Source organism: Anser brachyrhynchus (assembly GCF_964034855.1).
Source record: "Anser brachyrhynchus genome assembly, chromosome: 10".
Classification (NCBI taxonomy): Eukaryota; Metazoa; Chordata; class Aves; order Anseriformes; family Anatidae; genus Anser; species Anser brachyrhynchus.
In genome coordinates this window covers 5609130-5636221 of record NC_137705.1, presented here as the reverse complement: position 1 = coordinate 5636221, position 27092 = coordinate 5609130, and the positions used below count along the sequence as shown (strand labels likewise).

Here is a 27092-nt window from a genome sequence, read left to right as displayed (position 1 = left end):
ATTAGAAGTCCAGGTAGAACAGAAGAGAGGCTTTTAATTAAACAATGTCAGCTACCTTTCACAGAAAGCCTACGATTTAATTTAAACACACACGCAGGAAGAACAGTAGGTCAAGCACCTTCCCCATCCTGTGAACTTCAGGCCTAGCGATTGCCAAACACAGCACAATCATTTCTGCCCACCTGCCTCACGTTTCTGTTCAGAAGTACTTCATCCTTTTTTTTTTTTTTTTTTGCTTTTTTTCCTTTAATTAGGAGCAAGAAAAAGGTTGTAGCGACTTCATATCATGTCAGATTTAATCTGCATAAGACCCCTTCACGTGTTGGGGGGGTGTGTGGCAGGAGTTTTTAATAAAGGATTACAGAATGCACCTGCTGTGGCTGAAATATTGCGAGCCTTTTCCAAGCTCCAGGAGGCCTGCATTAGGTCATGTCTGACTCAAGCATTTATAACTTATCAACCTTTGGCGTTGGGACGGAACCTGCAGCACGGCGATGATGCCAGCTGATTTCAGTTGCCAAAAAAGTGATCAGGTTGTTTGCACAGAAGTAGAGAAGTGTTTACCTCAAGATGGGCAGGATTCCTTTGTCCCAGACAACATTTCTTGTTGTTCCCAGATGTCATTGGATAATGACTTTTATGCCAACAAGTTAATTGCAAAAGCAAAGCAATGCAAAAAAAAATATACTATAGTCACATATTTCCTGCAATTGCTGCAAATTTAATATAATGAACAGAGTCTTCCTTTTATGAAGGAAGATTGCTGAAGCTGTAGAAAATAAACACTCTGTGATAAGCACTGTTTCTGGGTGTAGCCATCAAACAGCCAACTGATTTTCAAATTCTCCCCTTTGCTGACACCACTCAGGCTGCTCATCAGTGCTTACATCTCTCACGGGATGTGGGACGGGGTCAGTCGCTCTCTCCGTGAGAAGCAATTCAGCCCGCTGCCCACCAGCACGTGCCTCTGACCACTGGTGGAGGTGTGGGAAGGGCAGCCGCGCTCCCACCTCCCGAAGCAGCCCCACATCGCGTGGGCTGATCCAGCATCACTGGATCCAGAGACAAAGAAACACCTGCACGCTCTCCTAGAGGCTTGAGAAGCCTCCTGCTCATGATTCTGTTTCCTCTTCTGTTTTTGAGGTCATTTTAATGAAGAAAAGCTTGTCATAGAGCTCAATTGGCACGTGCAGCTATACAGCTCAATTCAGCAGCTCCTACATCAAGCAGCAGCCAGCACAGAGCGGTTGAACAGACCACTTCACCTGGGTACTCTGAGCAAAGGGCTACAGAGCCGTACCCTGTGTCAGTCCAAGCGCGTCTGGGAAGCAAGTGTCTTTGGAGTGCTGGATGTCTCCTTTTGAATAAATCACTTGTCAGTTCATTGCTCGCAGCTGCCAGTGTGTACCAGACTATTTACTGCATCCAAGCCATTTCCATTCTAATGGTACACAATAGAAGAGAAAGACATACTGAAAATACACAGCGCAATGACAAGTGTTAATAGGGCTGCTATCCTGCTTTAAAGCAATTCTGTTAACACATTATACTGCAGCTGAGGTTAATTATTTCCAAGGGAAATGTTTTTTGCAACCATGACCCATGGTAGGCTCTCATAATGGTGATTAAATTCACATGTGACTAATATACATAAGACATTAAATGAAGTTTGAGGATTTATTAAGATTTGCAGAGACATCTGCAGGGCCATAGAAGACACTCTCCTTGGGTTGAAGAAGCAACAAAAGTAAGAAAAGCTTATGTTGGCCCATCAAGCTAAATAAATGAGTTTCAGATTTTTGGTAGAATTTCTCAAAATAAAATCTCTGCAAATTTATCATTTAATTTAGTTAAGAAATGAAATGCATTGCTTATGATAGGTTAAAAAAAATGGTTAGGCTGCTTATAATACGTTAAACAAAATTACATTTTGCCTTCAGTTCACACAATTTCAATCTACCACTAAGGACCAAGCCAATTTAGAGGAGAAGAGATGAAGGAAATAAGGAGCATTTAGAGTCACACCTTCTTATCTGGCATTGTCTGTCTTCTTCCTTACTGCAACCTGACCGCAGCACAGGATTGTGCATTCAGTACTTCCCTGGCACACAAAAAAGCAAAGTACTAGTAAGTGTGGGATATGCCTTACTCCTTTGCAGCACCCAACCGGCTACACTGGTGCTGGAGACTGATGAGAGCCAGTGGCAGATCACTGTGCTGCTGGAAAACCTCCACCTCTGCCTCCCTTCGGACAGTGGGCTCACCACTATGTGCCAATCTGTCTGCCTTCATCGTGCGTTTACCACAGACCCAGATCAGTCCCAGCAGGGACTATCACAGGACAAACAGCAGAAGTGATAATGCAAGTCATGCTGTGCCACGCACGCTGCAGCATCGGGATCTAAAAGCCTTTCCAGCCTCATAAAAGGAAATCCTTTTATGGATTTCCACGGTGACTTGGTATGGTGTCTACAGTTACAGATAAATGAGAGCAACATCAGCGAGCTAACAGCTTCCCACACGCTCTCAGGACCGCTGTCTTGTGTCAGTATGGCATCTGGTTGCAGCTGTGGAGCATTTGGCAAACCTCAAGCCCACACTTTATGGGAAACAATGCTGCGGCACCTGCCTGCAAGAACTAAATTCTGTTACAAAGAGCTTCCCCTGCTGCACACCATAAATGTTCTTGAATAACAGAAGATGCTATTTTGAAAGGAAATAGCAAAGGCTCTCATCTAATTCTAAAAGGCTCTCATCCAATTCTGTCCATGCAACAGCAGTGCAGGAGGCTGTAACAAATCTCTCTCCTTTGACTTTTGAATGTGTCTTCATATATAGTACAGTTTGGATATAAGAAAGGGAAGGGAAAGAAGACAGAAATGAGGAGAATTTGGATCTATATTGTGGGTAGACTGGGTATAGACTTAACTTTTACCACCCAGACAAATCTTCCTCTGCTTATCCCATAATGCCTCACAGTAGCAGCACACAGCCAATGTTTGATAGACGAGTTGGCAAAGCTTCTCGCATCTTACATTACCTACTCACCACGTGGCAGGACGAGAGATGCAGACAGCCAGGCTACAGGAAACCTGCACAAGGCAAGCACCGCGGTCTGGCTTCTCCCTGGGATCTGTGCCTCGGGGACAGAATGGAAACAGACGAGGCTTCTTAGCCCTCGCTGTCATAAGCAATAAGGCAGAGAGAGATGTAATTGCTTTCAAACATTGATTGAAACCGTATCGGCTCCATCATTCATGCAGAAGTTCTGTGTGATAAATGTGCATGTTAAGATATCCACTGTATTTAAAAGACTGTCTGCACTTACTCAACCATTTTGTCATTCTCCGTACATAACAGAGTCTGCAACTGGATCTCACATTCAGCCCCCATCGCAGGACTCTGATTAACTGCAGGACCAAATCCAGCGTTTCTCTCCGCCAGGCGACCTTCTCCCACTCTCCTCCTTGGCCGCTCCCCAAAAATCAACTGAGAGCTAGCAAGATAGAAATTACACGTAGCGGGTTAAGATTTGGGAAGGAGAGTTTTGTTGGTGCTGAGGAGGGTGGTTTGCTATAAATTAGCTCTTTGGGGAAAGGGCTTTCCAAAACTGTAAGGAGAAAGAAATGGAAAATATTCCTTCGGTTCATAAGCCCTTATGTTTGAAATTAGAACATTGCTTGTGCAACTGCAACAGAGGGCTTCTGGAGGGCAATGTTCTTCAGGTGCTGTTTAGAATAAAAGTAAAGTTTAATAAGCAATTTCCTCATTGTACAGATCAGAACATCCATGGACTTGAGTGAGAAAAATAAAAAGGATTTACTGTGTTATTCATCAAACATTGATTTTTCCTACATTTCAGGATATAGTGGATCATACCCCTAGAATGTACTATGCTACAGTAGAAAAGTTAAGAAAAGAAATAATTTTGTTGATCATTTCAGAGGCTACTCATCAAGCAGGGAGAACATCTTTGGCAGATACGGTACTGTTATTTCTTCATTAAAAAATAAAATAAAAATCTGGAATCTCCAAAGCAATCCTTGGAGATAATAATCCAGATAATATCCCTGATTCAATTTCAGAGTTTGTCTGACAGAATGTAATTCTAAATACCTATGGATCACCAGATCAATGACCCAGGAACATAACTGTGTTGAAATATTCTTGACACAGTGGACATTAATGGCTTGTAACAGGCCCATAGGGTCTATCCCATCAATGCAGCTGCAGCAATTCAACAGACTATAGCATCTCTAAAATTGCTATCAGCCCATTAAACCATAGGTCTGCAAATGTACATCTCTCTAAAAGAGGAGCAAGGCCTGATTTGGTTTGACAGACTGAAATAGCCTCATCAGAACTATTAACTAAAATCTCTTCAAAGGTGCTTATGGGGGCTTTAGATCCCCACTTCTTTTACACGCCATGACTACAGAACTCCAGTGGGATGCTTGAATGGATAAACACTTCTGTTCTTCAAGCCCCTGCCTTTCCAACGTGAGATGTTCTCAGTGGATGGAGCAGTAGGACGAAGCTTGGAGCCAAAACCTTGGGAAAGGGGGAGTAACCAGTTAGCATGCTGACCTTGCCGTGGTGCACTGGGGCCCACAACACCTGCACAAAACTCATGCAAGAGTTCTGCCTCAGCAGCCAGTTACTTGCCCCCTGCTCTGTTCCTCATCATTGCTTGTCAAGAAAGGATCCCAGGGTGTTGAACTGCTCTTATGGCCTTCGTGGAAGACCGTCGTGGTAAGGAAGATAACCTGGTGGGTGAGTAAATGGAGAAAGAGGTGAGGGTAAGAGGGAGCAAAGACACAACAATGACAATCACAGCTATAGCCAACCCACATTTTGAGGGTTTCTCTGCAAATGTTTTTGGATAGAACCTTTCTAAAATGAAAGCTAAAATATTGAGACATTCATCGGAGATAAGCATATTGTATGACAAATACAGTTCTGTGAGCAGAGGCCTGAAAAATACTATAAACAGCTCAAAAATATTTCCTTATGCATCAACTCCAACACTCCAGAACTGCTTCATTGCTAGGCTTAATTTTCAATCATGGGAAAAATAAAATAAAAACAATAACAATTAAAACCCCTTTTTTTTAAAAAAAAAAAAAGAATGCAAATATCCATATGCTTCACAAAAGAAAGTTCCATTTTTAACTTGATTACCCCAACTAATTAAAAACTATGCTTGTCACATCTTCGAAAATTAACTGTGTTCACACAGGGTAAATGCTATCATTTGGAGAGGTCACAATAAATTAGTTCTAAACAAGAAAAAAAAAATTAATTCCTTCTCTAAGTACCAAACTCTTTACTACCCTAATTAAAGAGCAAAAATCAGTGTCTTGAAGTGATTCCGAGATGTTTCCTACTTGCAGAATAGAAGTCTATGTGTTTAAGGGAGCAACACAACACATTTGAGAAGGAAGTGGAAGGCACAGAATTAATAATATGAAAGATGAGAGACAGGATTTTATGCAAATATTATGAATATCAATACACCCTAACACTAGAACAGCAAGAGTATCATTATTGTGGAAACTGGGGGATTGACTTTCTTGCCATTCAATGCCAAAAATCAATGCTAAGCATCCTTTTCTCATGCACTGTTACAATTCATAAATTATTAACCCAAGTCTTTTGTAAAAAGTTCCTGTTTACAAGGTTACTCTGTAAGTTAAAATGTTTGTTTCCCATCAGGTCTCTACTGTAAAGCATCTGTGGGTAGATTTACATGATGAAGTTGATAGATTTGTATTTTGACAGTACATCTGTCATCTTCGTTTCATGTGTCAAGAGGTCAGGTGTGCACTTGGTGTTATCAGGTGGCTCATTAGTGTCCTGCGGGATACACTACCTTGTCTGCTTTACTTTAAGTGACAAAAAATGTTCTTTTAGCCCTTGCTGTAAGAATTCACACCCCCTTTGTGATGGTTCGTATTTTCCTACTGTCAGAAGATTAGAAAGAATTTGTAGCAGATGTACAGAGAAAAATGTTTAGGGGCAAAACACCATGCAGGGGAAAAAAAAAAAGAGAAAAAAAAAGAGAAAAAAAAAAAAAAACATTTCCTTCACACACACCCCACCAATCTGGTCTGCTAAGGGTGCAAGTATCCTCATGGCCTCTTTTTTGCAGGACCTGAAACACATATTTAGGCACTCAGCACAGCCACGTTATAACTTGCAAAGTCTTTGACAAATGTGTTAACTATCACCAGCAAGCCATCAGCTCACTGATAACGTCTCTGCGATACTTATGCTCCCTATGGGCCAAATCCATAGGCTGCGAAATGGTCCCAAGTAGAATGAAAAGCTTTACCATTATTTTCCAAAGACCGCATGTGAGGCATTGAAAGTAGCAGCACCATTCCTCTACTCTTCCTGCAAATCCTGCAAAATCCTCATGGATTAACAAGTCCTCATAGATCTGTTAATGCTTCCCCTTGTCTGTGGCCACAGCTTAAAAGAGAGACTAGAGAACACCATTGTGCATTCATCTGGACCTGTGTGAACTCATTGACTCAAGAAGCTTCATATGAAACCCAGTGAGGACAGAGTTTGGTCCTGTGAATGCTAGTGTTATTTTACAAAGGACCTATTTTATTTTGCAGGGACTTAGAATAATGCATTTTACATTGATTTTACCACTGTGGTAGATTACTTTGTGGGCCAATTAATTTAAAGGGTAAGCAAATAGCTGACGGTTTTGCTTGCAAATCACTTTTTCTGCTGAATTTCAAGCAATGGGCTTATTCATTAGAAAACATAGTAAGAAAAAAAAATACCATGTTTCTGAAACTGGAAAATCATTCAACACATTAGTTTGTGTGGATCTGCATACTAGTATATACCAGACAAATATATTCTGTACCTAATTATTTATCATCTTTTAGGCTACTTTTCCACTGTTGCAATATTCCTCATCTCTTTCTCATAGTAGCTGATGGATGATATTTTAAATGCTCCTTTAAAGTGCAGGAAAATTATTTTTCCAATTATTATTGCTCTCTTCAGTCTCAGGAATATGAAGGCTACAGGTCAACTATCCTCGAAAAGCCTATTAACTAATAACCCTCTATATAAATAGTATTAAGTATCCTGAGGTGAAGTTATCTTACCAATGTTACCTTGTTACTCTTCTGGCTCCACGCAGAGGTCATTTGTGTGATAGGATAAAGCTTGCCTCTCTTCACTTTCTTTTCATGCCTGAGCCAAACTTTCCTCTACTCAAAAGACCGAGAAAAAAGTTTCCTGGCTGAAAGGCATTTACATGAAAAACATCGCTGATGGTTCAAATTTTAAAAAATGAAATTAAAAATTAAAAAAGCGAAGAAAGTGCATCCACCCACAACCTTGAATCACCGAGAGAACACAAATAAGGACTGTATAGCCAAGAGCTATGTGAGTGGGATTAGCAAACCTTCTCCCAATGCATACATTAAAGAGCAAAAGGGATAGTAGATTCCTACAGTCTACAAGTTCTTGTGTAATTACCGTTACTAATCTGTGCAACCTCATGTCAGCATACATTGTTACGAAGTGAAACATAACTTCAGTGAGAGTATAAAATATTAGCGTTTCTATTCCTTTGCTGAGAAGCCTTCAAGTACTAAATACCAGGATCTTAGTGGAAAGAGTCGGTTCCATAAAATTGCACTTTCAAAGACAAAATCATTTAATACCCTAAATGAAGAAGTCATTGCTAGTGCTAGATCATCTGATGTCCATGCCACTACTTGGGTAGACACAGTTCAATTTAGGGCTGAAGCAGATAACTACAAATGAAAGAGTTAATGCATCTTTAAAAGTTACTGCCTCCCAACTACAACCTTCATAGTAGTTAAAGCTTCCTTACTTTACTTCGTAGACTACAGCTATGCATAGTATCTGCATTTCATCTTAAGACCAGTGCCTTGTCAAGATGCACTGCTTAATCACTTGTGATCTGACCATGCCTATACAAACCCTCCAAAATGAAAAACTTACATTGGCTAGATGAGATCTATGACTCTCTGAACTTCAGGCACAGAAAGGAATGCAAGCACTGTACACACAATTCTCTTTCTTCATTGTATGGTATGGGCAAGAGTGAAGCCAAGAAAGCTGGCCACATTCCCTTCCAGGACTCATCCCTGGCTTCTAAAATGCAACAGTAACATTTCAGAGACTTGAGCCTCCAGCTTCAGCATAGCCTGTAGCGATTTCTCTGGCAAAATTTCATCAACTATTATTTTGTGTAAATGATCATAATGACCTACCTTTTTATCTATGTTACCAAAGATGCTCTTCTTCTGAGCGCATGTAATTTCTGTTAGCATTAACAGGAATGTTACACACACAGAGAACAGGGTAGAATGCTCCATGACGTATTCTAACAGTGATATTAATATCTCCTTGTGGGTGACTTTGTCCTCATAACAATAATTAAGCCATAATGCTTTATAAAATGCAAAAAGTCTTTGGAAGGTTAGTACAGGCTGTTATTCTAACTTGTGTGAATTTTCATCCAAGCAACTAATATCTGGTAGCTGAGATATGCCCCAAACCTTAAAGTACAATCTGAAAACACTGCCTAAGCTTTTCGTCATCTTCTCCTTCTTCTCTCTCTATAGTAAACATTTAATGTAACAAGCAAAAGACACATAGAAAACCAAGGGAAGATGCACTGCCTACTCATCAAGGCAAATTCACAATTTGGGGAAAAAAAAAAAACACCTTTTATCATTATATTGAAAATGCTGTTTTTGCAAAGGTGTTCTAGTTGCTGAATTAAGGTCACTGATGTGGAAATCAGTATATACTCCCCATCTTCACAGCTCATTTCCAAACAGTGAAGATTTCTGCAGCCATAACTGTCAAACACCCATCCTCATGAACTCAGAAGCTCAACATAACCAGCATATTCCAAATCCCAAGATGAGCAGATCCATTCTGAATATGCCCAGAATTATTGCTACAATGCAGTGCTTGGGGATACTGTGCTGTGAAAGCAGTCCTTAAAAAGATATTACAACAGTTTAAAGGCATTTATTTACCCTAAATAGTTAAAAGTTTCTTACAGGACCACCTATATTTCAATAGATATAGAAGTGTCTATTGCTGTGACAGAAGCCTTAACTGTTCTCTTACCTCAGGGTCTGCTCAGTCTGCAAGCAAATTGTTATTCTTTAAAGACATTTCCTATTGTTGTAGGTGTGTTATGAACTAACCTTTTGAGAAAATTTACAGCAAACGTAAAAATTTTATTCACTCTCTTCAGGTACAAATTCAAACAGAAATCCTTGAAGATAACAGACTTAGTGGAAAGTGAAATAAAATCTATCATGGATTTAACAGACCTGCAGGACGCAAGAGAAACCTTGCAAGGATTTCCATTAAGATAATTTATTTTCTAGATAAATAAAATGCCACGAATCTAGTTTGATCTATATATTAAAGCATATATTTATATCTATATATTTATTTTAATACCACAGAGATTTTCTTATCTAATTGGAGAAGATAAGGACAGTGGTAAGGAACCCACTGAAGAGTGAACAATGTCACTTTCTGTTCCGAATGAGGTATGATGGAGGTCGTCATCTGTCAGTGCTGGGATCATTGGACCATGGCCTTGCAAAGACGCACACAGAAAACCCCAGCACAGGGGACAGACAGCACCTCGTGACCGCAGCCTGTGGAAGAGAGGGTAACAAGGGGTGATGTTCAGCAGCTCAAACTTCCAGGTCAGCTCTGAGGTAGCATTGGTAAGGGCATACACTACCAGCAGGAAGGCATGAGCTGAAAAGCAGCAATCCTAGAATATTAGTCAAACCCTCACTGACTGTGAATTGCTAACATGATGCAGCTACGTAAAAGGCAAAAGCAACACAGGCCACGGAAAGTGAAGTATTTGCAGCAGTGGTGTGAAAGTGGTAATCATAGTCTAAAAAACTGGCAATGGCATATGTCAAATAAAGTGCGTAATTCTGGCAATCCTTGTTCAAAAAAATTCACCTAAATTGCAGTGGATGCAAAGAGAGCTACACAGATTAGAGAAAAAGATGAAGAGGTCATGGTATTGTATATCTATTGAAATGTCGGCTGAGTGAAGGGAAACACATCAGGGTCATGCTAATGAGGGGATAAAAGAACGCAGTTAAGTGAGATATAGGTATAATCAGGACATAAATCAATTCAGCCTGCATATCAGAATAACATCTCATCAGAGCAGCTAGCCTCTGCAACAATCTTTTGTTAGAAATTGTATGGCAAAACTGCAATTTTAAGAAAGAAGGGATCAGTCTCTGAACCAGATTGCAGGAGGCAGTGCCTCCTGAACAAAGCCTGGACACGATGACCCACAGGTTTTAGCCCCACAGAAGTGTAACAGTGGGAAGTAAGCTGAGATTTCTGACAGACTGCCAGCACGCTGCTTACAAGTGCTGCTATTCCAGAACAAAAGGTATGCATAAATTAAGCCACTTACATAGAGAACACACTGGATATCTGTGATGCTGATCTCTTCTACTAACACAGCTGCTGGCCAAGCCTTCAATTTTTCTATTGCTCAGCAGAAGGGCAATGCTGAAGTCAGATGCCAGACAACAGCATTAGAAGAAACAGCAATTCTCCAAAAAGAGACAGGCATATATTACAGCATTTGTACAATGAGTCAGAAAAGGCTGTAAATCAACCCAAGATCCTCTGGAATGAAGCTGTTTTAGAAATATAAAATCTCTGTCATCAGTTAAAGATCTAGGAAGGCAAGTCATTCATCTGGGCTGTATTTCATAATCCCATGCTATCAAACTTATGTTCTAGCTTTCCCTTTCCTCAGTGAAGCTGAGTGCCCCTTCCAGGCAGCTATTGCAAGGCGTGTAACATACTGTTCTCCTTCTTATGCTCCCCATGAGAAAAATTTAATCAGATGCATCAAGTTCTGGTTCAGTTCTCAACTCTGCCACAAATCCCCTGTACGACCACCAGCAAATAACATATTTTCTTTGCATTTATCATCAAAAAAAGAAAAATAACAACTTTTCTCTAAAATTCTTGTTTGACCACATAGATCAGAACAGCTCAGTGATGGCCTTTTACTATGCTTTTATACAGAAATTACCAAGATAAATAAATACCAGTTATGGGTCAACATTGTACAAACAGTAAAAAAAAAAAAAAACATCTTCACTGATGATACTCTTGAACAGATATACACAGAAATAATAGAAAGAGTAAAGGTAATTTTAAAGTTTAATCAGAAAATTGAAACAATGAAAAAATATTAGGAATGCAGAGCTCGTTAGCGCAAGCAGAGTCTTTTAGGTAGAATACCTGTTCAGCTGTCCATGCACAGAGCAGAACATTTCTTGTTTACTTGTCACCAAGTACAATGACCACTATGATCCCAGCTGTAATCAAATGGATAATTGAAAGTGAGCTAATCTTTCCACTACTACCTGCTATGGAATTACCTGGCTGAATACTCCCACTCACTCCAGCAAATCAAAGGCTAGCAATTATTACTCTGAGCAGCTCCACACTGCTGATGGTATCTTTCCCACAAACAGAAAGCTTATGCACGATGATCTAAATTAGTACAACACACTCATTTTGGTTTCTTTCCTGGCTATGTAAAAATTAGATTTACATTGTTACACTCACATTTACATAAAGCATAACAATGAGTTCAGTAGCTGGGTCAGCAGCAGTTCATCTGCGTGATATCCATCTGCATCATTGCATTCTCAGTCGGTTTTAATGCATCTTAAGTCACAAAATGATGTAATGGGAATCAGCCTGGCTACAGCTTCGCATCTACTTACTGTTCTATTTATGAAGACTGATGGCAAAAAATTGTAACAGGCAAATAAGAGAAACAGTATGAAATGCATCTACAATAATAAGGAACAATTATGTGTCACAAAATGTAATCACTTGGAAATTCAGTCTGGCAAAGAACTGGACATTTAATTATTATAATCATTCTAAACAAGAACTAATTGAAAGTGAAGATTCACTTTTATCTAGAATTTTGTTCATGAATTTTAAGTAAGTTACCTATTAGGATATAACCAAAGCTATGAAAATCTGAACAAATTACTCTCCTTCCAGTAAGCCCTCCTTATGCAGTACAAGCATGCTCTCCTTTTTTTCAAGCATCTGAATGAATATTTCTAGCTAATGGCTAAATTCTTTTCCATATCTAGATTCAAAGAGGCAAGGAATATGTATACTTTGGTATTCCCCTAGAGAATGGATTTATTTTAAGAAGAACTATGTCTATTTTCAAATTTTGTCTCTTCTTCATGCTTCCCTGCCATCACTCATGAATGTAAAAGTTAAAGTACCTAGAACTACCTAAAGAAATAAATTTACTTGCACAGATATAACCAAAGTATGCCCCACAATAATTGTTACTGATTTTAAGTGCTATCTTTTCACCTTCAAACAACCTTGATAGTTACTAAATCACAGCTGAAAATACACAAAGACATTTACTCACTCAGCATCGGGATCAGCTTTGTATTTTTCTGTTGTACCGTGAGAACTACCTCACACAAATCCTTATTGGTTGTAGCATAAGCTTTTTTTTCTATGACCACCTAGATTACTTTCATGATCTAAACTCATTTAAAGCAATTTTACATATCTTAATGTCATAAAGTCTTATTATTGATGCACTGCAGAAGTCCAGGTGTATGCTTCTGTGAATTGCTGCTAGGTCAGAACCTGAAGAATCCAAGGTGCGTTTCAGATAGAACCAAATCTCCTTGTGTTTTCTTGCAAAATTTAACTTGTGTTGTTCTGTATAGTAAAATCCAGATTCAGGAACTGCAACCACAGTTGAAAGGAGAAGTATTGTTCTTTTCACTGACTCTTTTTGTAAGTTCAAAGAATTAAGTCAATAGCATCATCACAAAAAAGGGTCTGTCTGACAGCCAAGCAACACAGTTGCATATGCCATTGTGCTGGTAGTGACCCACAGGTTTATTCTTTGCTACCGTGTTACCTATAAAAGAAGAGCAAACAGTTACCTACACAGAATCAATCAAACAAGGATGATAAAACATGCTTGGCTGATGCAAAGCAACTGTATAAAGGATACATCATGAATGAACTTGTCCCAGCCAGACCTACAAAACTTGCACAGGAACAGACTCCATATGCAAATGTTAAATACACTGTCATTCAATCGTATAAAGAAGACTTGCAGATAAAGAAATGGCTATTTAATATTAAATTGCCAAAAACATCTCATGGAAATCTTCAGCTTTATTTTGCTTAGAGTCATTTTCAACAGCAATGCCTACAGCACAAGAGCATGACTTACATCCCCAAAAACCGTTCATGCAAATTGCTACCCATTCCCAGCAGTCCATCTTATGGAAGGCAACTACAGATCAGTCGATTTGGCTACACACTAAGGAGGGGTCACATCAGACTTCCCATCCTGAAAATGGTTGAGAATAGGCAGCCTGCCAGGAGGAAGCTTTGTCAGCCCTTCTCTGTAGTGTCTAGACACATTACAAAACTTAACAGACGTAGCACAGAGAAGTTTTTATTTCCCTCCCTAAGGTAACTGGTGTAAAACACAAGCTCTTCAACTTTTCACATTTTAACTGTCCCACTCAGCTACTAACTACTCACCTAAACACTGAGTAGCACCAGGAGTCTCCCATGTTTCGTATACTTCAATTATTCTCGTATTTTCACAAAATAAAAAGATAGAAGTCTTAAAAGTGATTACTTGGCATTTCCTCTTTCAGTGTGTAATTAACCTGTGGAACTCATTGTCCCAGCTAGCTCTGATCCCGAGGTCTTAGTAAGCTTTAAAAATTGATTAGAAATTTAAATGGTAATGAGATCATCTTTGCTACATAACACAGAAAAAAAATTAATATGGGATGGATCTCAACTCTCATGCTTTAGATATAAGCCAAATATTAAATTGAAAGAATTTCATGTATGGGTACATTTTCTATAATTGTCCACAAGGGTTTTGCTGTATCTTTCTTATTTAAGTATCCCAGCACTGAGCCACACGGGCTGATTTATGGTTTGGACTACTGGTCACAATCAGATACAACAGTCCTCTATTTGTGCCGAGTTTTAATAATGCATTTAATATATATTTTACTGATGGAGCTGAGTGTGAACAAATCTTTGGTTCATTTTTAAATCAAAAAATAAGTTATACAATACTTTTTTGTCTATCAAGGGAATCTTTTTTTCCATCCTCTCTATTCCTTTCCATTTTCTTTGCAGACCAATATTGCATGTGCCACAAGCTACTGTTCAGAATTTGCAGTTACCGTTACTCATTATATTTGTGCAACATCTGTACCTTGGTAGACAGAGGAAACCACCCACGAGACAGACAAAGTATCTACAGAAGAAATATGCATGCAGGAATAAATTCTGTGGCACAGCTTCTGCTGTCTAGCAAGTAGACATCTACGTGTAAGTTTGTCACCTGGGTCTTCTTTAAGAAGAGAGAAAGAAGTACTCGCTGGGAATACTCTTGTAGATGGGCACACTCATGCTATGAAATCACCCATTTCTCTCCATGTGACTTTGGAGAATCCTAAACAACTCAGTTTGGTTGGAACCATGTCTGCAGCTGGACAGAGTGAATCCAGTGGTCTTTAAAAAAACTGATCTAGTGGGGAGGTGGCCCCTGTTCCCTTCTCTAACATAGCCAATCAGGGTCAATCACTAGTTGAAGTTCAGGACTCTCTTTCATCATTTCACTGAGATGTTTAACCACTAACTTTGTTATTCATATCTATAAATCTGTTGTTGCAGTACCCCAAGACTCCAATCAGAACCAGGATCTCCCTTACACTGTTGCTAAACACTTGCACAATAAAATACAGTCCTACCTTAACGTGCTCAAATCTAAAATAAAAAAAGGCAGCAAAAGGAAAGTAAAAACATGTAAAGGAAAAAAGGAATAGCTCTCATGTCAGTAACACAGTAGAATGATTCACATCTAAGCACAAGTGCCAGTTTGCTCATCCTTTCAATTAAATACCCCTCAATCTCCTATGGTGATAAAAATCAATGCAAAACGCATCACTCTGCGTCCCAGCAAAGTAGAGGACGAGCTTAATGAAATAACATTTGCACTCATATTGCTACACTCTGCCCTCTGTTAGACCCACACAAACTCACTGGAGTTGATGAATTTGCACAGGTCTAATTGCAGGCAGGATGATTTGTCCCACTCCAGCTTTATAAAGACATCCCTAAACTCATCAGAATGCATTACCATATTCTGTAGTTTGCTGGTTGCAATTTTTGTCATGGATAATAAAATAAATGATCCATGCCAAATTTGCCCTTCTATTAGTAAAATCCCACTGGCTCAGGCTGCTTCTTTTCACTGTTTAAGAGCAAGAGTCATGAACACAGGCTATATGACTCATGTGGTCAGTTGACCTCAATGAAGTGAAAGGCAACTGTTCATAGGAAAGAAGAGACAAACGCATGAACGAAGACTTAATGCCTCAGGCCTTCAGTCATCAATGCCAATGTAAAGTTCCTTCTTCTAGCTTTCATCCCTCTAGAATCTCCGAAGGGTATCATGGATATTTAACCCTGGCTAATTCTTTCCCAATAAGGTCCTATTGGTACAAAGTGTCAGCTCTTTTCTGGCATGTCCAGAGATTAAGTTGTCTTATTTAATACACAGAACTCCTACTTGCCTGTCTTACCCTTCGGTGTGATGCTACCACACTGCCCCTTACCTCTATATGAGTAGCTGAAGTCAGCTACTGTGAAAAAAAAAAAAACAAAGGCTGAGGGTAATCTATACCTTGCAATAACTGAATTCCAGTTTCCCATACTGATTCTAGGCTCAGCTTTCGGGTGCAGTATCAGTCACAGAGCACACAGCTGGGCCTAGGCACACCATAGACTACATCTTCAGCTTTTGGTAAATGATTTGCAATGACTTCTCCGTCTGCTCAGGGGGGATGGACATGATGACCTGCAGGAACTCCTTCCAACCCATACCATTCTGTGATCTTAAAAACAGGAATAGGGTTTTTCAGACCCTATTTTTTTTTTTTTTTTTTTAAGTCAGATTTCTCCGGCAAACCTGCCACCATGGAATGTGTGTGTCTGGGCTCTGGACACTGATATCACACCACAGCTGCTCAAACCATCTAATTTTCCTTCTTTCATCCAGAATTAGTACAGTTTTCACTCCTTATAACAGCCATTATTAAACAACATTTGGTGTCAGTATTTGCTTATTAACTCAGACTGTTACCTAATCAACAACATTCATTCCTATCTAGAAGAGGCTGGAAAGGGAAAAGCTAAGCATATGTCTTTGCTTGCTATTTCCTGCTGAAGACTCATGTTTTATGATACATTTAGAAATACAGTTTGCTATGACTTGTTGAACTTCAATGCACTGAACTCATTTTAGATTGTTAAGCAGACAGAGAACATGATATTTTCTTTCTGCTGGCCATTAATTAAGAAATAGGATGGCACAGCAAAGCTTTGTTTAAAAAACAGGCTGTCTACATGACAGCCTGTAATTAGAAATTATCTGAACCAGCCTGATTTCCACTAGTATTCAGTGTCCCACAGTTCCAGTGATGTCAGTACAAATTCTCAACAACTCCTAAGGCCGTCATTCAAAAGCTAAAAGGACTTTCCAGTAGCACAGGATTATAACTTTAGATGACACTGGTAAAGACCTCAGATTTATGTACTCGGTCTGTAAGTTGAAGAATTGATCCTGGAACATGATTATCCCACTAGCACTGATCACAACTGAAATATTTCTTTGGTTTGACTCCAGCATCCAGTAACTTAATTAGGCTGGGAATGAAGGGGCAATTCTGACTCAGAATCTTCCTCCCTGGGAATGATTGCATTAACCACCACTTTCCAGAACATTGAGGAGTCCAGCACTGGTACTCACACCTGCAGATGCAATGCAATAAGCAAATGCCACCAGCAGACTGCCACCTATATTTAAATAGGTGATCTCTGTACTTGCCTTTGTGGTTTTGACTTTATTTCCACTGCTGCAAGACCAACCTGAATAGTCTGGTAGTACTTTACAGTCCTCTCCATCCAAACAGGGGTTCATATGACACCACCACTTCTGTAGAACAATAGAAGCTTGAAAAAGAAATGGGAAAGAGAAACAGAATACAATCTTTTTTAAAACTGTTGGTTTTTGTAGGGAGGTTGTGCGTTCAGTTCAACAGGTTGCTGTTCAATTGTTTGATTACAAAAAGTAGAACCCACAGTTATTGTTTTAGCGGCTAATCACACTGACAGTGTTTGAGCTAAAGATATGGTTAAAAAGAAATCACAAACACACGGAAGGGTAAATGACATATGCAAATGGTGAAGATAGCCAAGCACTGCTACAGAGTGTTTTGACTCCCATTTTTGAATTGACATCTGGAAGTGCCTTACCACTTCCACCATCTACAGAGGTGATTTCCTTCCTTCATTTGCATGCTCCAGCTATGTATCTGCTGTAAGGTGGTATGAAACTGAGGCTTCTCTTTTAACCAGGATATGCATATGTGAGGCTGGATGAAGAAATGCCAGTTTCTCCCTCCACTGGGTAAGAAAATAGAATTGCACAGATATGTAAGCATGTGAGGTCTGTCAGCAAATAGTGCAAATAAGGATATCGAAACCATTGGAAAGTATTAGATAATTAACTAAAAATCTCCTTGCAGTTACACTGCCAGTTTTGCAATATGTTTCAGGAGGACTTCAGTAGTACACTAACTGTGCAAATTTATTAATTTTCTAGCCTTAAGCCAATTTCTGTTAATAAGACAATGTTTGTTATTTTTATAAACATAGTCATGACTTTTTAATACTGCTGGTAACATATACTTTCCTACAAACTACTGCAAACTTCACTACTGCAAACTTCAGCATGTATTTCTCAGTTTTGCACTGTTCACAGGATTCATCAAATTCTAGAAAATTATTTTTAAATATATCAGTTCATAATCGTACATAAGCTAAATTGGATTTCAAAATAAAATATGGCAGAAAATGTTGATTTAGTTTGCATTATTCTACTATGTGCAGAAAATATTGAACTGCATGCTTTAAAAGACACTACATCCAAAAGAGATGAACAAAAATAATTTAGTCTACTTCTTGTAAAGCACTTTTTTTCCTTTTAATTTCAAGGTAGATTCATATTTCTACAACCTTCAAATTAGGGTGACAAGCAGGCAAGCTGACATCAGGATATTGCCAAAATGCTCATTCAATTACTTTTGTTTTGCACTTTCTCTCTCAGACTACCTGAAGAGCACTATGAAAAATTTATTTCTGAAACACCAGTTTGGCTTTTATAAATGATTTTTTCAACCTCATAAAATTATAAAACGAATGCTTGATTCCTGTCACCCATCATTTGGATCTTAGATCATTTGCATTGATGCTGGTTGATGGTTGATGAAATGGATGAAACCTGGTTGTGCTTCCTAAGAGGTGATGTATCACTTCCACTACAGATAAATAGTCTAGTCATTTGTTTCAACTTCTATTCCACATTTATTTCAGATAAATATGACCAATCTAGAAGGCTAGATTCAAGAAGACTGCAGGCATCTGCAGAGACCTCAGTACAAGATCCTGGTAGTAAGCTGGCTGTGTCTTCAGAGCTCTGCTTCAAAGCCACAGAGCCCTCCTGGGAGGCCTGGCTACTGCACCACACAGCTCCGCACAGTGCTGCTGTGAGCCTGGATGTGGGGACATGCTAAGAGTTTGCCTTCACTCTGACACATGAACCTTCTTTCATGTTTACAGTGCTACCTTAAAAACGTAAGTTCAGCTTCAGACATTAAAAAGCCACCTCTCTCATTCAGCTGTCCCTTCAGATGCCTAGAATCCCTGCTTCTAATACCTGCTCATTAAAAAAGGCACTAGTTGACTGGCCAAAAATGCAGCACAGAAGTGGGTTCACACAGCACTCTTGAACAACTGTGCCCATGTAACTTTCTGGACCACGAGGTCCATGTGGAAATGAAGTACATAAGACAGTGAACCAAGCCCATCACTTCCAACAGTGCAATCTTTCATTAAAACAAGCACAGGTGAGAGTGGGAAACACTGTGGAGTCAATCTAACTCAAACAAGATCCACAAGCTCTTCAACAGACTGCCTATTTCACCTTCTATTCATCTCTTGTTTAGACACTTACAGAGAAAATGACTGCTACTCTTCTGTTGACTGATTTCTATTCCGTGCCAAAATCTCTCTTCAGATTAATGGCAACACTTTGAAATACTTAATACAGATCTCATTCTATTAACTTTCAGCAAATTTCTCATTCTGCTGTAGCAAAGCACTGATTCTTGCATCCACTTTATGTCCAATTTCTTTGTAGTTCTAATGTCCACTCTGCACCTGTGTGTCCTAAATGGCTGTAGCTGTGTCAAGCACACTCCTGGGATTAGTCTATTAAAAATCTCCATCAGACCCTTACACTCATCTTCAGAGCAAGAGTTCCTTAACGATTGTTGTGCTTGTAACTGTGTGACTCTCTGAAGAATGTAAAGGTTTCCTCTTCTTTTCAGATTGAGGCAGTCTTGGAGAGGTTTCAGCAGATGACTTTTCTAAGAAACGAGAGCAGTTATGTCATACTCATATACAACCACCCTCATGAAGAGAAAGGAGACTGCTTCAGTTTGACATTTGCCAGTCGATTGCTGGTGGTTACCCTACGAGAAATATATCTTCTGCTGACATCGTTCCCTAGATGATGTGGCTCCATGGAAACAGTAGATTCATAGAGATTAAGGCCAAAAGGTGCCAATACATCATCTTGTCTTGCCTCGTGCAATTCACTGTGTTGTGCCCCTAGCTGTGGTTGGCTACACAGTGTCTTCCAAGCCATTTTTGATGCAGGTGAAGAAAGAAACTTCTCCCACTGACATTTTTTTATGACATTAAACAATCTCAGCATGAAACAGCCTTGCTTTTCTTCCTTTTTGAACCTCTTCTGTTGTGCTTTCTTCTTCTGTATTACAGGACCTGTTAGCAATCATCATTTTCTCCCTGTGAAGGTATTGAACGTGTTGCAATCAAGTAACTTTTCAATCTTCTGCCTGATAAGCTGAGCTGATTGAACTTCTTCAGTTTCTCAACACAATGCATTTGTCTTTATTAACACAGAGTTCTTTCAAAGAGGTTCAACTTCCTCCTTGCAGGACCATGCCATGTGACTACCTTGGGCTTGTCATTAGTTGTTGCTTTGCCCCATCAGATGAAATCCATACATTTTTTGTCAGGATAGGTTCTATAGGTTCTATACTTGCTTTCAGGTCACTGCTGAAAATGTTTCAGAGGGGCAGATGTAGAGCTAAGCACCATGAAATCTCAGTATGTATGTGCCATTTGACTACCACTTCCTACTGCTGACTCTGTGGAGATGAACATTTTTGAGGTATGCTAGGTAACTGATGCTGAGCAGTGCACGTATGCGATAATGTGTCATACAGTTCAAAGTTAAATGGCTTACAAAAAGTAAGACTTAAACCCTCAAAAGTATTTAGGAACCAAATCTTTAGCTGAATAAGCTATACATTATTTTCCAAGCTTACTTGGAAGGTCTGGACTTCTGTATTAGTCTTGAAAACGCCTCAAGAAATAAAATCACTTGCGTCTGGCAAATCTGTTTTCAAGAAAACCACAAACTCTTGTTATCTATTCTCCAGGAATTCCTTGTTATTTAGATACTGTATCAGCTTCTCAGTTTTTTGCAAAGGACTGAGATCAACCTCAGTTGTCTCTAAGTATCTAGTCCACACTGCCTACCTTCTCAAAATTGGCCCAATACTAGTGCTCATCTAGAATGTCCCAAGTATTCTAAAATACATTTTAAATTTCAACAACTGACCAGAAATCTATTAGTCAGCTTGTTAGGACTGTAAATTACACATGTTCAGAATTTAAACATAAAAATGAAAAGCTTAACCCCAGTAGATCTTGATTAGTGGGTTCTCTAATTAACAAACTAGAAAATACTTCACCATTCTATTTCTTACCAAAAGCAGAACAGTGACACTGACCTGCCTCAGCATTAGCAATTTCAATATTTCACATACTATGGGCTGATAACTTACTTTTATTAAATAATTTCTTTGTATTCTACTTTAACAAACAAATTCATGTTGTCTGTAGTCGGGACAAATATAGATGTCTTTCCTACCTCATTGGATTAAGCTGTCCATACAAATTTGCAATACACTATTCATTCTATTTTGTGGTTTGTTTTTTTTTTTTTTCCTCTCTTTGAATACTGACACAGCATTAGCATCCTTTTGAGTACTCAAGTATTCTGAAATACATTCAAAAGCAGTGGGAGGGAAATCTCCTCAGCAATTTGTACTTTTATCTGTTTGCTATGCATTGTTTTTTTAGTTTTCTTTTTCCATAAGCCCTCTTCCTTTCAGTCTGGAACCCAGATGGGCTTTCAGACAAAGGTGTCCTGTTTTTTTATTGCGGTTCTTTGACCTTCTAGAAAACCCTTAAATTCTTTAGTCCCATTTGCATTCTTTTTCTAATCTGAGTGTTTCTTCCTCATAAATTCTAGGACTAACAGAATTGCCTGGATGGAAGATGATTTGGCTAGTGATGACTTACTCTGAGGTATTCAATGCACTTCTCTCCAGACAAAAGTTATCAATAGAACATATATATAAATCATAACTTCTATAAAAAATACTTAGCACTACCCTCTTTTTATCATGATTTTCAGTGGGTAAAAGCTTCTCCATGTGTGTGACCAAAAATTTTGTAGTCTGACACAAAAAGTGGGTGGCATTTACCAGACACATACTCAACTGAGTGTGATCTACATTGTTTCCTCATTTTATCTAAACACAGGTCAACATGTGAGCAATTTGAAGCAGAAACTATGGTACCAACAACCACGTGCATGCCATGCATGATCAAGAGCACAGAGACAATTGCTACTCTAATGTAAATGATAATTACTACTGGATAAGGTCTGAAGTTCAAAAAAAAAATGCTTTAAAAGTTTACTATAAGTCAATTGCTATGCAAATTCTTTTCTTTTGGTTAGAAATATTAATCTGTACTTTGGACGCATCCTTCCCTTTAAACTCAGAGCAAAATATAGGCAAATTAAAGATCCCTGCTTTTGGCAAAAAGGTGTTGGAAAATAAAACATCTGTATCAGTCTGAAATATGCAAATTCAAAACTTTTTTTTTTTTTTTTTTAACTGTTTCTGGTTTCCACAGCATAGAAGCCTACTGAAGGATGTGTACAGAGTGGGAGAAAACACATCTAATCCTGAGGCTAAGGAAAGATAGTTATAGTTTCTGTGCTGCCGCAACTGAAAAACACTGACTGTTGTCTCACATGCTTGCAAAAATAAGTGAAATATGTTAAAGCATTACCCTAAGAGGGAAGGTGGAATCAAAGGCTTCCACTTTAGAAACCAAAACCTTACATTCATATTTTGTCTTATTTAATCTCAACTATGCTTGAAGAAAAAATAGCTATTAAATTCTTTTAGCAACTATTTGCATTGACAAATTCAATTAAGCTCCCACTGTATCATGCATTTATGTCTTTCTGTCATGGAATGATAATGTCACCTTTGCAGTCCTTAGGCAAGCTTAAAACAATGCCTCATTTTTATTATCTTTCGTATATAAAAGTATTTCTGTTGCTTGATGCATCACCTAAAAACAGAGAGTACTTCTCAATAGACAAAAAAAAATATTTAACAAATTGTACAGTTAAAGTTGATTGTGTTCCAAATTACAAGGCATGAAAAGTCTAAGCAGTTAAAAACCTATTTACTTAAAAATAAAAGGTGGAAAATGCGTTAAACAAAAAATCAGACATATTGCATGTAGTTAGAATTTTATGTCTAGAACTAAATAGCTCTGAAAGTTTAAAAAATTTGGACTTTGAGGCTTTTGTTTTATATTTAACTTGTAACGGTTGCAATTTCATGTGGAAAAAAATGAAAACAAGCATCTTCCTTATGAATTAATAAAATGGAGGATCTATTAACTTCTACATCAGTATTAATTAGCAGTGAGCTACTTGAGTATTGTCTCAATTTGATTTGTTTCAATTCAAGCGTAGATCGTACAAAACTTTCTGTTTTAATATCTTTTGAATGCTTACTTATACATACATGACAGAAGACTTTCACGAGACTTTTTCTATGATTAAAAAAAAAATCTCAGTCTTAGTATAACTGCTTATTAAGTTAATAACAAGAGCATCAGCAGCAGCTTCTCCAGGGAATAGCCTCTGGTGGTGGGAGAAGGGCGACCCACAATTTCTGAACTGTCAATAAGACAGAGAGGAAAAGGGTGGGAATGAGGTGCAGAGTGAACCTTGGGTAAGGAAGTTTTATAGAGTTTCAGAATCCCTGGTCAACATTATAATAAAGGTATGATTTTAGCCTTAGTGTATGTAACACATTTCATTTAAAATGAAAACTGCTAAAACTGCTAGAAGTGTACAAATGGCAACACTGAGCTCTGAGAGGATTTCACATCTACCCAGGAAGCTGATGGAGAAGGGCAACTGCACCACATATTTCTTTCATCAGGTAGCTGTCCTGGCTTAGACACTGCATCCTGTGCAGCAGTATGCTTGCTCTACTCTACCAACTCTAACTTATTTTGGGTTACAACACACAAAACTGAATGGACATGGGGCATCATTATAGCACTGATATCCAGCATAAGAGCCCATTGGGCACATAAAATACTGAAACATCCATCTGGAGAGCAGCTCTCAAAATCAGATGTCCCAACACTACCTGCAAGCCCAGTCTTAGGACTGCATTTATTATCCAGTGACATTTTGGCCAAGCTATTATGTCTAAAGGTAACAGGAAGGGTTAATATCATTAGCTTGAATTTTTTGGCTTATGTTGTTTTCAGACTAGTTTTTAAAGGAGAGTTTTTGTGTGAAAAAAATAACAAGTTCTATTGGCACAGACATGAAATGGACGAGTACATATATTAAGAGGATTAATTACACCCAGATTTATGCACAGACTCATTATCATCAATGCACAGCAATGTTTTCAAAATTAACAAAAGGAAGGATTATGCTTTTGAGGCAGTAGGAAGTCAAACAATCAAGGAGACTAAACTTCTCAAACAATCTTAATGAACCACGAGTGAGCGGGAGACTGCTTACCTTCCACACATGAGGGCTGAGCCCTTGTTGTACCAGCCACCTGCCCTGGGAAGCAGGAGCACTTGACTGTTTGCGATCGTTCCTCAATCCGGTTCTTATTGCAGCAACGATGCACTGCCACAACTTCGCATGTCCCTTGCTTAACTTGGTGCTGGCCTAATAATTGCAGAGATAAGTGATGGAGAGCAAAATAAAACATCAGTGTATAAAGAAAAAGACAATACATACAGTCCTACAAGATACCGAGTCTCTCGAATACCCATTTAAGTCCCAAGAAGATGAAGGGATAAAGCATCTTGTAGGATCTGGCTTATTCCCTGAGTTTATCCTATTCTTACTAATAAAGATTAGTTCAGCATACCAAATCAATTTTTCAGCCAGTCTTCCTTGGCCCTTACAAAACCATAGGGAGAAAAGGAGATTGGACTAGTGAACTAGACATGTCAGACAAAAAGACACGCAGAGAAAGAGCACGCTTCTTTCTCTGGCTTCCTATCTTGCATTCGGGTTTTACATTCAATTCTTTCCTTTCACTAACAGACACAATGGAGGGGACAATATTTAATGCAAGAGAAAGTTAGCTTAAATAGCAGAGAAATCCTCTATCATAACAACATGTAGGTAGGCTTCTTTCATTGCAGGTAGGCTACGAACAAAGTAGGCTAAAAAGCTGTCATAGATAGTCAAGTGTTGTCAAAATAAATAAATAAAATAAAGCTATACAGAATTCCTGAAGTCCCTTCCAGCTCATTTTGAACACGCCTGTGATAAATGCTCTATCAATTGTCTTCCTCTCAAGCGCCTTTCCTCACAATTCACCGCCATCTCTGAGTTTTCTTTTCCTCACTCCTGCCTTCACGCCTTAACTGTTCTGCTCCTTGTATCTGACCATTTTCCTCCACTCATCCTCTGTCCTGCCTAAAACCCTTGCTCAGAAACCCCACTTTATAAAACTCTCTTCTTTGCATAAGTCATTTCCACCTCCTCACTTTTCTGAACTGCTCTCAAGTGCTTCATCTTGCATTTGTCTTGTCTTATTTAGAGTAGAACCTTGAATGCCTCTTATCTATGTTTCTAAAGCACCTTGTAAATTAACAGCACTGTGTGTGTGTGTGTTTGGTTTTATTTTGCTTGTTTGTTTTTTTAATAAGTGAGGTAGACAGACAATGCCAAGAATAATAAAATTATTCACCATCAAAGTAGTACAGGCTCATTATATCAGAAGAGATTACAGTACAGGTATTAGTGTAGGTGTGTGGAATAGTGGAGGTACAGCAGGATAAAGGAAGGTGAGAGTGAGAGCATTTTTCAGAAATACTGAGATGCAGCGAAACAAATGAAAACACTACAATAGCAAGCTTGGAGAATTGCTCTGAGTCCTAATCTCTCTATGTTTGACCCCTTCTCACACACAAAACCCTTTTTTTTTTTTTTTAAACAGTACCTGTTACTAGATAGATAGAGAACACCTTGGTTTGACAGAATATGGGCAGGTTTTGTTATTGAATGATTAACTTTACTGTACTGCTTGGACAGAAATTTTTATGAGCTGATTTAAGTGGGAAATCTCAACCTTAAAAAGAGTTAGGAATACAATTTAGGCTTCTAAATGGCTTCTCCACAAAAACAAACAAACAACAACAACAACCAGGACAGCTTTCAAATATATACGTAACTTTTTAAAAGGTTGGCTTGGCAATGTTCCTTTGCTGTGCGTGGTTTGGTTTCACAAGCTGGAGGGCTTGTGTTTCAAACACAGCTGGAGGGCTGCCTGACTTTTGTTGCCAAATTTGTATTCACAACCACCTCAATGGGCAGAAAACTATGTATATACAATCTTGGAAGGAAAATACAGTCTTTATTTGTGCACTCTAAATGTAAAAAGAAATTCTATATACAGAGGTGTTTGGTTGTTTGTTTTCCTGGGGAAAAAGCTACACTGTGGTTTTAAGCAAAATATGCTACAGTAGGAAAATGCATAATGTATTTTACAGAAAGTTGGAAAAATGTTGAAGACAGCATAAAAGTATCTTAGATAGCTACTGTACTAAGTTTATTGGCAGACTGAATTTTCATGCAAGTACCTAATACCGTATCATGAAAAAAAGTGAAAACAGCTACCAGCCTGTAGGATAGTAGCTTCTCTATAAATCAGTAAGGGCAATAAATGCATAGAGAAATTAAAATCGGCCACACCACTTCATTCCAAAGTATTTTTCCACAAAACACCTCAGCATGACAATGTTTGGAGAAAATAAGTAGATGAACAGAAATCCGGATGGAAAATATTTTATAAACTGAGGTTGTTAGTCTGAAAGCATTTACCTATTTATTTGTTGGATTAAAGGCCTGAGCCCACACTCTTTGGAGTAAACAGGGAAAGTTTCCACTGATTTCCTACAGGGCTTACAGTAGTGGTCCTGCACTCACTGGAGTCAACAGCAAAATTTCAGCTGACTTGAGGAGAGCAAGGTCACAGTCTGGACTGTCTCTTGAAAAGGACATTTTATAGTGGAGTAAAGAAAAAGCAAAAATTTGCAACTGCTCAAGCCACATGCTTGAAATTGCTATGTATCTCATCTGAAAGACCAAGCAGTCAGGTCTTGTTTTAATTAAAGTCATTATTCACCACACATTAGATGCCAAGATAAGAGCAGAAGCCATTTTGTCAGAAAGTACATCATAAGGATGGACTAGATCCAGCTCCAGCGATCAATATGTAGCTGAAAGAATGTCTGTTTTCAAGACCTAAACCTGCTTCCTTTAGGTGAATAGTCCTGTTAAGTCAATATCAAAATAAATCAAACAGGATTTGACCCTGAGTATACAGTCCAAAAAAAATGGGGGTGGGGGTGGGGAGTGGGGGAGGCTACTTTCAGTTATTTTGAGT

At 38.7% G+C, this 27092-nt stretch overlaps 1 protein-coding gene across 5 annotated transcripts in view; it reads right to left on the bottom strand.

Annotated features, from left to right (window-relative positions):
* Positions 1 to 11229: 11229 nt before the first annotated feature.
* TAFA4 (TAFA chemokine like family member 4) overlaps positions 11230 to 27092 on the bottom strand; it is a 75933-nt gene continuing 60070 nt past the window's right edge. For 3 of the 5 annotated variants that reach the window (XM_080606475.1, XM_080606474.1, XM_080606471.1), the window contains exons 4-6: positions 24203 to 24358; positions 17059 to 17142; positions 11230 to 13006 (exon numbers count right to left, since the gene is read on the bottom strand). In XM_080606475.1, coding sequence (XP_080462601.1) covers positions 12894 to 13006; positions 17059 to 17142; positions 24203 to 24358 — 353 coding nt within the window. In that variant the 3' untranslated portion in view covers positions 11230 to 12893. Of the gene's footprint in view, positions 13007 to 13049; positions 15774 to 17017; positions 17143 to 24202; positions 24359 to 27092 lie in introns of those variants that run through there. The other 2 variants (XM_080606473.1, XM_080606472.1) reach the window with 2 other exon arrangements.